General features: G+C 42.5%; 1 protein-coding gene across 1 annotated transcript in view; it reads left to right on the top strand.

Moving 5' to 3' along the window:
- The first annotated feature begins 98 nt into the window (after nt 1–98).
- LOC122649834 (ATP-dependent DNA helicase RecQ-like) overlaps nt 99–15,730 on the top strand; it is a 65,555-nt gene continuing 49,923 nt past the window's right edge. The window contains exons 1-6 of the mRNA XM_043843080.1: nt 99–141; nt 480–592; nt 743–818; nt 894–1,036; nt 8,474–8,560; nt 10,085–10,168. Of these exons, the coding sequence (XP_043699015.1) occupies nt 124–141; nt 480–592; nt 743–818; nt 894–1,036; nt 8,474–8,560; nt 10,085–10,168 (521 nt within the window). The 5' untranslated portion in view covers nt 99–123. The remainder of the gene's footprint in view (nt 142–479; nt 593–742; nt 819–893; nt 1,037–8,473; nt 8,561–10,084; nt 10,169–15,730) is intronic.

Genomic DNA, 15,730 nt, shown 5'->3' with positions numbered 1-15,730 from the left:
TCTCGCCGGAAGGAGAGTTATTGCTACAATCTCTTTATAGTTCGTCTGTCGATATTTGCCGAAAAACCCCGACTGCTTGGTACCTTGGTCATCTTTTTCTCGCCGGAAGGAGAGACCGGCACAATGGAGTCTGTACTCAAGGTAAAAATATTCTTCTCCTGCAGTGATCACTGGAAAAAATATGGAAGACGACGACAAGAAGAAGAAAAGCAAGTTGACTAGCCCTTACTACTTCATTCAGAAAATTCCCGACTTTCTTGCCCTTTTCACTTTATCGTTATTTGACTCTGATGAACCATTCTGAAGCAGAGCAACGGGCATTTCACTCTCCTCACTTCCCGCACGTTCATCTTTCGTGTTTTCATTTTCATTTAAGAAGAAACGTCGTCCCCTTTCCTCTTATTCTCCTTTTACATTTTTCAATCATTTTTTTTTTGGGTTCGATGTGTTCTTTGATGCATGCTATATATTTGGTGCAGAAATATTTCGGGTATTCTTTATTCCGGCCAAATCAGAAGGAGATAATTGAAGAAATCTTGCGGGGGAGAGACTCCTTAGTGGTAATGGCCACTGGAAGCGGGAAATCATTGTGGTAAGCCGACTGAGATCGTTTTTCAGGTTTTCACTCTTGTATCTATGATTCTATGTGTGTTTATAGCCAAAGATTATTCGCTATTTGCAAGTTTCTTTTCTCTGTTACATTTTAAATGTATTTTAAAGCCCATCCAACTGTGTAATGCAGCTACCAGATTCCCTCATTGATATTAAGAAAAACTGCAGTTGTTGTGAGCCCTCTTCTAGCTTTAATGCAAGACCAGGTATTATTGCATATAGTCCTTTCAATTTATTAACAGTCTCTCAATTTTATTTAATTTTACCTCGAACGAAATTAGGTAATGAGTTTAAAACAACGGGGCATCAAAGCTGAATATATGGGGAGCAGCCAGACCGATTCATCCGTTTACGGAAATGCTGAGAGTGGGCAGTTTGATATTGTGTACATGACTCCAGAGAGGGCATGCTCGCTTCCTTCTAGGTAAAACAGTTTCTAGCATGCTATGCTTGCTTAAAGTACCCAGTGTGTTTTATTTGTTTTATTTATTGGTCTATTGCCAACAGTCTGAAATAGCTTTTAATTAATGGAATATCCTTCGCTGTTTTGGGTTCCAGCTAAGCTTTTCATCATAAGGTGCGTACACCTCACTATATTAAGCAAAGCAAAAGTGATTCAGGCCTAAAATCTGCAGTCTGGAAGTAGACAGACTTAAAAATATAAATTATATGCATATACTAGGCCAAAAAATTGGGCTCTCTTATTCCATTTCCTAGTTGAACTGAAAAGCCTCCCAAGAGACTCCTACTTGAATTTTGATTTACTAATAATGAAGAATTTTAACTCATCCTAATGTAACATGGACGAAGAAATCTACTTAATACAACTAGGACTCAAAAAATGTAGTCCTAGTTAATTTTTATTTTTTGGTGAATAAAGTCTATTACCAAAACCCAGGAGGGAGCAGGGGGAAAAGAGAGGGGGGGGGGGATATACAAAGGAGAAGGGAAAAAGAAAAAGAGAGGGGGGGGGGAGAGATACAAAAGCGCAAGCCTCAAGCCAACCTAAGAAAAGGGAGGGGGCTGCAAAAGAGAGCTATCTAAGCCCCAGGAAACAACAATATGCTTGTTCCTTGGGGTATCAAAGTTGGACCTATGGGGGATAGAGCTGAGCTTGGAGGAAACATCAAAGGAGATGGCTTTCCAAATCAAGTCGAAGCATAGTTGTCACGGCGTCACGGTGATCCAAGTCGGTGGAGGGGTGTCACGTCGATATATCGACATGTTGCCTGCCATGACAACGCGAGCATGACGACCATGTTTTATTTTTTATTTTCTCTATTTTTAATGTTTTAATAGATGTATACTCAAGCCATGTTTTATTTTTATTTTATTGTTTCTCAAGTTTTAAGAAGAAAATTCAGAAATCGAAGAGGGAAAGAAGAAATCGAAAGAAATCGAAGAGGGAAAGAAGAAATCGAAGACAGGAAGAAGAAATCAAAGAGGGATGCCATGGCGTAGGTCGCCATGCAACCTTCTCCAGCGCCAGGACGCCATGGCGACGCCATGACAACTATGAGTCGAAGGAAAAGAGTTGGAGGTCCATCTCCTACGATTCCTCTCCATCCAAATGTGGTAGACAACATAGCCAACCACAAGCTTTCCAACAGTCTCACAGAGAGAGCATCCTTGGAAGGTCATGTCTATCCAAAGCCATCCTCTATCAAAGGGCAAAGGTCTCCTGAGTCCTGTTACGAGGCCAAATGGTCAAGAGGGCTTTTTTCCAGATGGTGGAGGTAAAGGGGCAGGCAAAGAAAAGGTGGGCAATGTCCTCAGTTAAAAATTCATTTGACTCAAAACAAAAAACTTGCAACAAATAGAAAAAAATCAAAACTAGTAATTTTTTGTAGTTAATATAAAAAATAAAAATTGGGACTTTTAGTCAATAGAAAAGTTTTGATTAAAACAATAAAGCTTGTAAAATTATTATAACACTGAAAAAAACTGGTAAATTAGCAGCATTATGATGACACTAATGCATAAAAAACCCCTGTCAGGAAAACTCTAGCTTAAGTTTGAAAGCAATTAGAACTACTTGATGAGCAAGATGCTCCCAGAGGTTGCAGTCTAAGATCCCTCTCAAAGTCTGCATAGAATCAGTTACTTGTAGCAGAAACACCCTTTAACTAGACTTCCTCCTGCTCATTTGGAAATATAAAGTCAAGTGTAGGAATCTCATCATCCTCTTCTTCCTTTCCTTCTTATTATTGCTTGTTTATGCTTCTTAGGCAAGAATTTACACGTTGAAAACAATTTTGAAGTTCCCAAGTTAGTCTTCCACCTTCCAAAGACTTCTCTCCTATGGAGAAAAAAAATTTTAACTGTCTTCAAATTTATCAATGAACGAATTTCAGTAGCCATTAGAAACCAGAAAGAGACAATGATAAGATTCTCCGATTCTAATACCAATTTGTTGCATGACATGAGGGAGCTGTTTCGAGAGTGATGCAGGTATGAAGGCCTACATCGTAGGAATAAGAACAAGTGAACTAGTTGCTGATTTGTTATTTTCTATACTAATTTTATTTTTAAGTTCTTTGCTTGTGAGTGCACCGTGGTCCACTGCTGGTTCAATATTATGTTTTTTTTTAAGTCTTGAAGTTGGGTCCACACCATCCCACACATGGATGGTTGTGTCTTGTATTGCAAGCCACCAGCTAGTTGGATTTCCAGTCCTAGTCTGATTTGGTTTGCTTGGTCTTAGGCCTATATAATAAACAATTCGTGGGATGCATTGTTACCATGAAATTATATGAAAATAGAAGCTGCTGCTCTGCAACTTGTCTTCCCCAGTGAAGAATTGTCTTGGGTTTGATCAAGACTGAAGGAATCGGTGATTGATCCGGTTGACACCTTGCGGTGTGAAGCCTGGGTGGATCATTGGCTACTATTCTTCATCCTCTACTGCTGTGCTACTGTTTGGGAGATCTGAAATCAAGTTTTAACCATTAAGAAGTAAGTTAAACCTTCAAAACCTGCAACTATGATTCCCCTCTTCTAGTAGATTGCATGTTACATGTGTTTTGAGAGATTTCTGACCAGCCCAATCCAGCTGTCAGAACCCTTTGAAATTTTGATCGGATCTTTTTTTTTTGGATGAATAATGAATTCTATTACCAAAAGGAGAAAGAGGGGGGGGGGGGAAGGATACAAGCAAAGCCAACACAAACCCTACCAAAAGCAGGGACAAGACAAAGGCCAAAGCCCACCCTAAACAAACACAAAAATAAACTCGAAAAAGCAAAAGAGGCTACCAAAGAACCAATCCCGGAACGGAAAGAGCAACAAACCAGGCAAACCAAAAAAAAACCCAAGCGCTAGCTAACCCGGGTCAATCGGCTCACCACTTAGAGCAAAATTTCTGAAATCGGAATTGAGTGGCGGATGCACCTCTGGGGGTAGACAGGGTGTAAGAAAGGTAATGATGCATTTTAGGGAAAGGAGGGGAGCTGGGGTTACGACGACGGAAAACAAGGGGATAAGGGGAGATGGTAACGAGGGGAGGCCAGTTAGAAACAATGGAAGAGAGAGGACGGTGGACCGGACCATTTAAACTAGAAGGGCCAGGGAGAGAGGAGCAAGGGGAGGGCAGGGACGGAGAGGAAAAGGGAATGGGGGAGGGAGCTGGCCCTTTAGAACTAGATGGGGCAGCCAAGCAAGGACTAGAAGTGGGTTGGGCTATAGAGTTAGTCGAACTTGGGGGGGGGCACCACGTTGGAGGGGGGAATCGAGGGGAGAGAAGGCGAGAGGGGGGAAAAAGTTTTAGTTATCGATTTGAGGAAAGAAGATATTCCGAGGTGAGAGGGGAGCGATTTTGGGGAAGGGAGCAGAGGAGCGACAGGCATAGCCTGCGCAACAGAAGTAGGGACAGTGGAGACTGTCACAGGCAAAGAGGCCAGGTCATCGGGGGAGGGAAAAGCTGCATCATCGGAAAGGAGAGAGAAGCGGTTGGGACTAGCGATGTCAGGGGGGACCACTTGCTCAGCGTGGAAAGGACAACGGGGAGATGGCAATGCCGGGAGAACCCTCCGACACTTGCATAGATGACGGTTTCTTCTCCGGCCACTACTGGGGCTCCTCAACACAGGGGTTGCCTGAAAAGAAGCGACGGTGTCAACTGGAATGCGATGATTTGAAGCTTCGACATGGCTGTACTGAATAGGGACTTCCAAAAGAGAGGCAGAGACTTCGTGATGCAGCTTCAAGTAGGAAGAAGAAGAAGAAGAAGCCCTGAACTTAGGGCTTGATTAGGGAGCCATAGATTAGGATTATTATTTTCCATACTTAGTTTATTTTCCTGTTTTTAGATTGAACCGGTTTAGAATTGGTTGCATCCAATTGGTTCAATTGGTCTAATTTAGGTGAAGTGTTCCTATTGGTTAAGAGGTCCTTAAATCCTATTGGCTAGTATGGAATCTTCTTTTAAATTAGTTGTTTTAAGTTAGGTGTCTTTTAACTTAAGTTAGTAGGGTTAAATAGGTCTTTTACTATTTTAAGTTATTAGTTTTAGTTTAAATTCCTTCCCTTCCACGATTTTGTGAAGGAGAAGTCATTAAGTTGTAGTAGGATTTGGCATAAAGCCATATTATAAATAAAATAAATCGTGGAGGGCTCCCTCACATTGAATTTGAATTAAAAAAGACTGTTACTGCTGGCCGATTGCTGCTGCTGCTGTTCCTGCTCCTTTGTAAGTGTATCCTTGTGGATTTCAAGGTGGATAGGGTGGGTGGATTCCTGCGACTCCTTGCATCGAGAAGATCGGGAGGTTCCTTCAATTATCAAGCTGCTGCCGGTGGATTCCTGCTGTAAGTTTGAAGATTAAATTCTGTTTTCCATTCTTCTTTCCCCCATTCGATCCCTCTTATTTTCTGTTTGAAATTTTAAAACCCTAGATCATCTAGAACCTGTCCAGCCTACATCCTTCATCAGTTTTCATCCAAAATCTAACCACAGATCCCTTACTGCCCTCCCTCCACTCGACCTAACCTGCAGCCTCAACTGTCCATAAAAAACCCTAATCCCCTCACTCGCATAAAACCCAAAAAAAACCCTAAACTTCAGAAACTATACTTCCAGCCATCCATTCCCCTTCAAACTTCAGTCGAGCCTTCCCCTCATTGTTTAGGAAACTCGATCCCAAGTCCACCTTTTCTAAACCCTATTTCAGTCTAGTTAAAACCAAACCTAACCTCAGCTTCTGCCTCCCCATTATCATATATCACATTCACTCATTCCCTTACCTAACCCTAATTTTGAGTTAAATCAGCCTGCTCTCCCCAATCGGCTGATCAATTTCAGAACCATTGTACACCTGGCCTCAAATAGGATTCTTCTCCTATTTAGAGCTACATTACTTCGACTGGGTTGCGCTGTTCATATGCTGCCATAGGAGAAACATGGACTGCGACAGTGGGGTTGCTTAGATCCAAGTTAGGACTGAGACCTTCGGTTGAAGATGGCAGAGCAGAGGAGACTAAGGCTTCTCTCCCAGCAGCTGAGCAATCTTTGGTCAGATGGCCAAAGACTTTGCAAGAAAGGCACTGAGGGGGGGGGGGTCCAATCGTAGCGGACAGCCTGGGTGAAGGAGAAACCTTCGTCATCAACAACAAGAATGGAAGCTGGCAGGGGAGAATTCGCCGGAACTTCCACGCAGATTCTGGCGAAGGCAAGACGATCTTAGACCTTTGTTCTGCCATCAGAGAAGAGAGGATTTCCAAGAACCGAGCCAACCACGCTCAGACCTTCCTTTCACCAGAAATGTAGGGGGAGCCCAGGAAAAGAGATCCAGAGAGGAAGAGAACTGAGATCGAGCCTATGCATCTGAAGATGACGGTTCCACTGTTTTAAAAAGAGAGGTTTTCTTCCAACATTCCAAGGGCCACCAGCCAAAACTATATCTCTGTCTTCGACTTCAGCAAACTTAAAGATAAAGAGGCCATTGTCGAGCAGGTAAGTTTCAAAGCAGCTCTTAGATTTCCATTGCTTGGAAAGAGAGGCTTTCACGAGGGGGAAGGGGGGACGGGTACCCATAAAGTGCCCCACTAAGCAGCAGTCCCATTTTTTTGCTTCATGGAGAAGGAGGTCAGCTTCGAAGTGGGCTGCCTTGGAGCCACTGATGAAGGTGGGAGGGACAAAGTGTAGGGGGAAGCCATCGTGGGATTGGGGGTTTTGGGAAGGGAAGAGAGAGGTCCAAGGTCGAGTTGCAGGGGAGGGGAGGAGGGGAGCCCTGGGTGGTGACGGCACCACCCCAGGGAGAACGGACATGGAGGATCTCTCAAGACATTACCTGTGGGCTGTTCCTGAGCAAGCAACTTGATTCTTATTCACTAAGAAAATCAATTTTGATCGAATCTTCTTCATACCAGAACAAAGACTCGATCCAAATCTCACCCCCATCCACCCAGCCGATTGCCTAATCTAGTGAAATCCCTATTCTGCCTTTTTCCCCATTAATACACTGTTAAGCTTTATTTCAACCCCATACCCATTTCTGTTTCTTAGCCCAATTAACTAACTGGAATCAGAATACCTCAACTCTGAGATCAGTGAGTTACTTTCACTTTCTAAACCCTAAAACCAGTACCTGTATTTGCCACAGTGCCTCTATTCCTAGTGCCATTAGGATTACCCCATAATTCCCCTTTAACCACCCGATTGGCCAATTGAAGTCAAACTTTCAGCAAAGTTTCCCTTCCATCAATCTAGCACTCAATCTCAACCTCAGCCCCATTCACCCCTTTGATTCTGTGTTATCCTAAATCACCCTAGTTTGAATCCTCCTTTGATACTGGTTACCAGTTACTGGTTTGAGCAATCAAACTCAGTACTACATTAGAGAGTAGCAGGCATAACTCAAAAAATCGGACAGAATATAGAGATTTTAAGAAATAAGAATTTTCTCTGAAGTTGCATAGTAGAGAATTAAGGAAGTAAGAAGGAAGATATAAAGGACTAACTGTAATAGTGTTTGTCCATCAACCTTAATGGCAGAGCTCCATTTTCTTAATCATAAACAAAACCATAAACAAAGCTGAACTTATCTTTGGCTGTCATTACTCTTGTTCAATGACAATGGTGGCAAATAAAACATTCTCAGAAAATTGCATCAAAAGAAGTGCCCGAGTACCAAACTGGTGTCTATTTTGAAGATCAAATTGCTCTTCAGATAGATAGACGGGGTGAAATCTGCCTGTGGTCCTCATCTATCAACCCAATGAGAATCCAGGGAATAATGAATTCTTCTACCAAATTGAGGAATTATACTTCAACCCAACACATACACTTTCTACAGCTACCAACCAGAATGGTGATTTTCATTTTTCTTTTCCTGAATCCATGTCTGATTCAAGGTCTCAACCACTGCTATATGACATCACAAGACAGCTAGACCCATGTTCTCAATAATTGACTTAACCATGGAGACCTCGAGCAACTCAACGACGAAAAACTGAATAGGTTAGATTATCTGATCTTTCCTGACTTCACTGGTTTCTGGTTAGTGTTTAGTAGATTGTATGACGTGGGCATTTAAAAAAAAAAAATCTTTAATAAGAATTAAGACCCTAATGGATTTATGAATCATTAGAAGCAAGCTTTTTGTGGTCGCGTCCGGGTGTATTGACTCCCCTGGGAACAGACTTATTGTTCATTCCTGGGGCCTCCCCTTTTCTTTGTACCTATCCCATTCTCCTCCTAGTTGAGGGCTGGGCTTTGCTCTGTATTGATTTCCTTCTGCTCTCCTGCCTTTTTTGTGAGTCCCTGTATTTTTTGTATTCTCGTAATATATTTCATTATTCACCCATTAAAAAAAAAAAAAGATCTTAATGGATTGTTGTCATGATATATTTTTTTGTTATGGCAGGTTTTGGTCAAACTTGTCGAATGTGGGAATTTGTTTGCTGGCGATTGATGAAGCGCATTGCATATCAGAGTGGGGCCATGATTTCAGGTTCTTCTTGCTTCATTCATTCCAAAAGTTCTCGAAGTCCTGCTTTGCTTTGGTATGGTGATGACATCTGAGTATTACACATGGTTGTCAACCTTGCATTTACCGAATAAGGGTCAGCACTTTCCTGGTTGGCCGCATGTTCTTCAAAGCCTGCTTGGATTTAGGGTCATGAAGCCAAAGCTAGGGCCAGACAGTAAAAAATTTAACCACAGGTCATAAAATGTTCTGCCATTTTCACTGATAGTGAGACAATGGACCAAATTCATATAAGAAAATAGTTAATTAGTGAGATCAGTTTGGACCTGTCAAGGTACGTAGGATTGAAACATGAAGTTATTGTCAAAGAAACACCATTCACTGAGGAAAAAATATTTTGGCTGTCCACAGAGGTGTGGATGAAAGTTATGTTATTCAGTCTGCCCATATCTTTAAGTTGCTTGCAAGATCATGATGCAATGGCTGCCGTTGGATATGCTGAAGATAAAGAAAATTAGTGGAAAAAAGAATTGTCATCTTACGCTTCAAAGATAAGACAACACCTCACCCCCCCCAACACAACACAACCCTTTCACATCTTTCACCCCCAACACAATTCTGAACGCCATGATGGATTAGTCTTTCATTACGTCATTGGTCCATGAATTTGATTACAACATTTCCATTGCATATGCAAGATCGTCAGCAAAGACTGTGTTTAATAAACATAATTGCTTCTTCAACCCCATTCAGGAAGCACCAATCTATATCCAATCATAGGTCATCCAAAGGCTCATATTTCTATAAGAAATGATTAACTGGTTAGTACTCAAAGAAACTTATGAATAATATCAAGAACAACTGTGTGATTAGCTCAAAAGAGAATTTTATAAATCAAATTCTAGCCTGTACTTGAATACTAATGCATGAGGAGCAGTTAATAAACAAAGGTGTGTGCAGTTGAAAAGCAAGCAGCAACTGGAAAGCCAAATTTCATTGGACAGTTGCCAACTTGGAGTTGGACTCTAACTCGAGCTGTCTTTGAGCCAAATAATAAAATTAAAGTGAAGGGGTAGAGCACTTGCAAAGTGGACCATGAATAAGTAACCCTTGTGGTCCTTAATTGTTTAGGCCTATAAAACAATGGTTCATAAACAACTAAAACCCATCTGCAGTCTAATAACCAAATAAGTGACCATATTCTTGTTCAACTTCAATTTCCTCTTCACTTGCAATCCTGTCTAAGGTCAGTGGACATGTAGTTAGGCACATGCACAACTGCGAGGGACCATGATGCGTTCCTGTGATGTTTTGGGTTGCTAATAGGGTTAGAAAGGTTATAGGGTTACGGCATAATGCGAAGTGGAGAAACTATTGTGCTTTAAAAGGGGAAAAAACAAACAAACTATGGAGCATGTCTTACTAAGACGAAAGAGTATTGAGCTACAATGAGTTATTGTCTGTGGTCTTTGCTGTAGATTATAAGCAAATTCTATTTGATGTTCCATAGGTCTCATTTATTGTGGGGTTGTGATTTGTTATTCACAGGAAGGAGTACAGGCAGTTGGGCAAATTACGTGGTATTCTCTTGGATGTTCCTGTTGTTGCCTTAACTGCGACTGCTACGGAGAAGTATGTTTTTACTCTGATATTTTTGTCTGTTTCTACCAATTAAGATGCTTTTGCTTTTTTAGGACACCTGGATTTCTGGGAATAATTTTAGATTTGTACTTTTCTGCTGTATTTAAAAGCATGTTAAATGTCCTTATTTTCTTCTGGCTTCAATTGGAGTTTGAGTCTTACTTACCATCATAGTTGTCATGGGCCTCATGGTGTCTAGGCGACCCAAGGTGCTGGAGGGGGCCTGGACAAAAGGCATCAAAATGCCTGCCTAGGCGACCAAGGCGACACTAATTGTCAAGGCGCCTGGATGCCAGTGTGGTCACCTGGGCGATGCCTTGACAAATATGCTTACCATGAAGACTCTTATCTCTCTATAGCTATATATCTATTCTTATATTCGTTAGTTCTGTGGTTAATTTTCAGCCCCATGGGTTGGGTGGTATAACCACCATGAACTGCTTATTGGGAAGAAAATTTGTCTATGTGACTCTTTTTAAAGAAAAAAAACATTTAGAAGAGAAGAAAGAAAGAGGTGTGAAGGGAAGGAGGAAGAGAAGATACATGGGAGAATGAATAAGAGAAGGCAGCATTTTTTTAGAATCTCATTCCTTAATACTGTTTTGTTTTGGGACAGTCCCCTTCCTGCAGTGAAATAGTTGATGGGCACATTTTGCATTACGGCTGCCTTTGAAAGCAAAAGGGGTGATTAACAACGGCGATTCTTTGAGGTGGTGAGTAGCCTCACCTAACAGGTTCTCCTGCATACTGATTGGGTCTTCACCAACAATATTGTTCTCACCGCTGGCAATTCCCTCTCTAGTCACCTTGACAATTTACCAATTCATCAGTTCACTAAATTTCTGCGTGTCATCCTTTGGAAATGATAAGCATGATGAGTGGTCTGTTTATACATGAATGATTTTCCTTCTAATATCAACAAATAGGTTTTGTAGGGTTATGGATCTTTGATCTGTTCAAGATCTTGAGGCCATCCTAGATGAGCCAAGTAGTGGCCCAAGAGATCTAACAGGTCCAAGTTTGGAGGTCTAGACAAAGGCCCGTCCAGAATATCGATTGAAAGAGAACCTTCTAATCCTGCACTCTACTCTCAGATCTAAGAGTCCCATGGGCCTAGGTGAGAAAGGCCTATCCATGTAACAATGCTGCACTTTTTCAAAATCTAATCGTTAAATTTAAAATATTGTTTCCCTTCATCCTTCTTCATATTTAAGAATTGTTTCCACATGGCAGTGTCCATAAATTGGTGAGACAGAACTTGGTGTAGTCCCTAACCTATGGATGGTTGTAAGCAGGAGGAAGATGTGTTCAACTGGAATCTATCCTATCCAAATAATGAGAATTACCACCCCTTGAAACAGATTTGATCACATCATCACCTTTCATTTGTCATGCTCTTTGAGAGAAACTAACTTGATTTTGAAAAGGTTGTGTATACCCTGCATGTATCTTAGTGAAATACACCGTCATCCTGTTCACCGATACTTGTCTATTTGAAGGAAGTAACCACAGAAATTCTTGATGGCTGCAAAAAGTCATTCAGACCAGGTTCATGATGGATCTGATAAATTTCATTCCATTTCTTGCTAGTAGATCTCTCTTTTTATCATAGCAAAACAGTGGGAACCAAGAGTCTCGTAAGATCTCTTACTGTTTATACTCCAATTTCCCATCTAAGAACCTGAATTGCCTCTGAATTAGAAGAGAAAATAGATAAAGATGTCCACCCATTCTCTGCACATGAACTCTACTGAATACATTCATATTAGAACTTATGACAATGGCCTTGCAACCTTTGTTGACACTTGACACCCATCCAACCTACAAGACAACTTTCCATTCTTTCAACTGTTGCTTCCTATAGGAAATTTGTTTTGTTCTTCCCCCATCGCTAGACCTGCAATGAACATGCTGTCAAGATAGAAAGATAATTACTTGAAGTCTTCCTAGTGCACTCATTATGATTTGCTAGCTCAAGGATAGTCAGTGCCGCTAGGGCTGCAACAGGGTCTGGTTGGGCCGGGCCTTTTAAAACCAAACCGACCCTGAGTTCCCTTAGCTGGGTCCAGGCCCGACCCGGCCCTGACTCAGGACCAGAAAATCCAACCCTGACCCGCCCTCAGGGTCGGGCCGGGCTGACCATGATTGGCCCTGATCATGGGGTGGAAGGGAGATATGCATGGGCTGGCCAAGCTGGGAAAGGGAGATGCATGAGCTGGCCAGGCTGGGAAGAAGAAGAAGAAGAAATAGAAGAAGAACAAAAAAAAAGAACAAGAAGAAGAAGACAGAGTTGGGTTGGGTCGGGCCGGGCTCAGCCCGAGGCCTCAACCTTGGCTCAAGGCCAGACATTCCCAACCCTGACCCGACTTCAGGGCCAAGGTATCTTAACCCAGGCCCTGTTCGGTCTCAGGGTGGGCGAGGGCAGGCCGGGCTGTCAGGGCCAAACTTGCACCCCTAATTGCCACTGTTCTATCTTTCTAGCATTAGGACTTTAATACAAGTGTATGGACGTTGATAGCTTGTCTAATACTCTTGGAGGCATGAGACCATGAGTGTAGGGGACAACAGAGGAAGTGGGCACACCTTTACCGGAGAGAGCAGCTGGTCAGAATACAATCCATATAGTCATTTCACTGGCGTTGGGGAGCATGCATCTTTTTCATCTGTTCCTACTTTTGAGCATGATGAACACTCATAGGGACATACTGGATTGTCCTTTGTCGACAACTTCTTCTCCTATGCAGCTCACCAGCCGTACATGCTGCCAACACCATCTTTTGAAAGTGGCTCAATGGCTGGTTCTTCACATTACAGTGACCTATACTCTAGGATAGATCACCTATAATATGTAGATGAGACCGTACCTCTCGTTTCTTCTTGCACACTATGATGTGTCATGCATTTGTCATGCAGTCGGAGGACAATGCACTTCGGCTCCATCGGACCATGAGTGGACTCGATCCAGCACATCATAGTTCATATTAGTAGACAGTCACAATATTGTATTGTTGGGACATGGAAGACTTGGGACTTGAGTGTCTATGCATTGTTCACTGTACTTTGTAGGTTCTAGTTTCTTAAACTATTTCTTAAATAATTAATCAATATTATGTTCTTTCATCCATTGTTGCATAATTTATTTGTTTTACTTGCCAATTATGTATTATAGTCATAGTTGTCACGGTGGTTAGGCGACCCAAGGCGGTGGAGAGGGCTAAAGTTCAAGGCGACACCAACTAGGCGACCAAGGCGCCCAAGTAGACCAAGGCGCCTGGACGCCTAGGCGACGCCTTGACAACTATGATTATAGTACTAAAACAATGCGTAGAATAGGCAATAGTACATAAGGTGTACAATAGTGTTCGATGTTTACTGCCAACCAAGGGTGCAAATCCAAAACACCACTTTGTGTGACTTTTTTTTTTTGCAATTTGAAGGTTTACCATTTACATATACCCTTTTTTTGGGTGAATAAATAATTCATTACCAAGGAAAAGGAATACAAAGACCCTGAAAGGGGAGAGAACAAATACAACAAAAGAAACAAAGCAAGACTGGACCCTCATGGAGGAGAGGGAGATGCTTGCAAAATGGAGGGAGACAAGCCCTAGGATACAACTATATGCCCGTTCATTAGGGAGTCCGTACAAGGGGAGGAGATAGAGGACAACTTGTTGTTAATGTAAAAAAAAAACGGTGTCCCAAATCTGTTGCAAAGATCTAGAGTTGGTGGACCATTTCCTGATATTTTTCTCCATCCAAATTTGTTTGATGGTGGCACTGAAGGTGAGCTTTCCCACAATGTCACAGATAGTTGATTTGGCAAAGGACATGTCAGCCCAGATCCATTCACGCTGAAATGGAAGGATCCTTTGATTTCAAGGCCAAAATCTTGCTAGGACCCCTTTCCAAATAGATGAGGATAGGGAGCAAGCAAAGAAGAGATGGTCGATATCTTCCATAGCATTCAAGTAAAGGTAGCAGGAGGGGGAGACATTGATTTGTCGATGAAGAAGGAAGGATTGCTTTGGGTGGCAGTTGGAGAAGGCCCGCCAAATTGTGAAGACATGATGAGGGTGTTGAAAACAAATCCTAAAACAATGCAAAAAAGAATGGAAATCGCAAGCAACAATCACACAAACAAATACAAGGATTTACGTGGTTCGACAAGATTGCCTACATCCACGGTGAGATGAGATATGTTTCACTATCAATGGAGAATAGGGTTACAACCGCTTGTCCTCACACCTCTCTCAGATTGCGTTATAGAGAAAGAACCCTCGCTATATATTTACAGCGAAACCATGTACAGGAATTTTACCAAAATGCCCATATAGTCCTCAAAAAATTCCCTCGGGGACTGCCACCCTTGAACCCATGCATGGACCTGCTAATTCGTTGAAGTCCCTCTAGAACAGTAGATTAACACACAATTGGGCTGATTCCTTTGGACCTTAAGGCCTACAACCTCTTAACGACCCTTTGAAATCAACCCACAAACCAAGCAACGAAATACAAGACATCGTACCCCTAACAGAGAGATGTGGTGCTTGAACCAAACGAGCTTACGTCTTATGCTAGAGAGCTATGGAACCTTGAGACCAAAGGGATTCCCTTGTCGCTTTGGAGCTGAAAAGGCCTGAAGAGATTGGAGACCATACAATGATGTCTCCCCTAACTTGTAGCCTTCTTCCCAAGGGGGATAAAATATTCCACACAGCTGTGAGGGTAGGAGATGAAGAGGCCTGAGAGGCCCAACCACCTCTACAAATAATATCAACAGTTGTTGACTGTCTAATGAGGCCTGAGCTGTAAATGGCTGTGGCACTTATAGAGTGAAGGAGAATCACATGGGATACCAATGGTCCATCCAAAGAGAGGTCGAGGTACCATCATTAATAGGGGTATAGATAGCACCTAGAGTAATAGATTGATGAGAAAGGATGTTGCGGCAACCCAAGAAGCATCAAACAATAAAGGAGCAGTCCAAATGGGATCGAAGCGAAGGGCTAAATAGAACCAATCAACCCATATACTTTTCTTCTTGGTCACGAGCTTCCAGATCAATTCGATGATGCTTGCATAATTGACTTCTTTTATTCTGTGCAATCCAGGGCCTCCTCTTCCTTTGTGAGACAGACTGAGGCTCAACTGATAGGGTATAGAAAAGAAGGGAGATAGGGGAATGGTCAGAGATGCCTGGAGTATCAAAGGAGGCATGAAGGAGGCCCAAGAGGGAAAGTAAGAAAGTTAGGCTTCATTGACTAGGACTCTATCAAGCGTGCAGGCAATCCGGTGGGGTGTCAACGGGCTGGGCTGGGCTGGGCTTGTTACAACCGCAGCCCAACCCTAAGGGTCTTAAGTCGGTCCAAGCCTAGCCCGGCCTTGCTAGGGCCTATCAAACCCTCGACCCAGGCCCAGTCCTGCCAAGGCCTAACAAACCCTTGAGGCCTTGACCCAGGTTGAGCCTTGCTAGTACCCTAGCCCGGTCCGGCCCTGATTGACCATGATTGGGCTGGGCCGAACCGGGTTGGCCTTGATTGACCCTGAATT

The sequence above is a fragment of the Telopea speciosissima genome, chromosome 2, assembly GCF_018873765.1.
Source record: "Telopea speciosissima isolate NSW1024214 ecotype Mountain lineage chromosome 2, Tspe_v1, whole genome shotgun sequence".
In the NCBI taxonomy this organism is placed as follows: Eukaryota; Viridiplantae; Streptophyta; class Magnoliopsida; order Proteales; family Proteaceae; genus Telopea; species Telopea speciosissima.
This window is presented reverse-complemented; position numbering and strand designations above follow the sequence as displayed.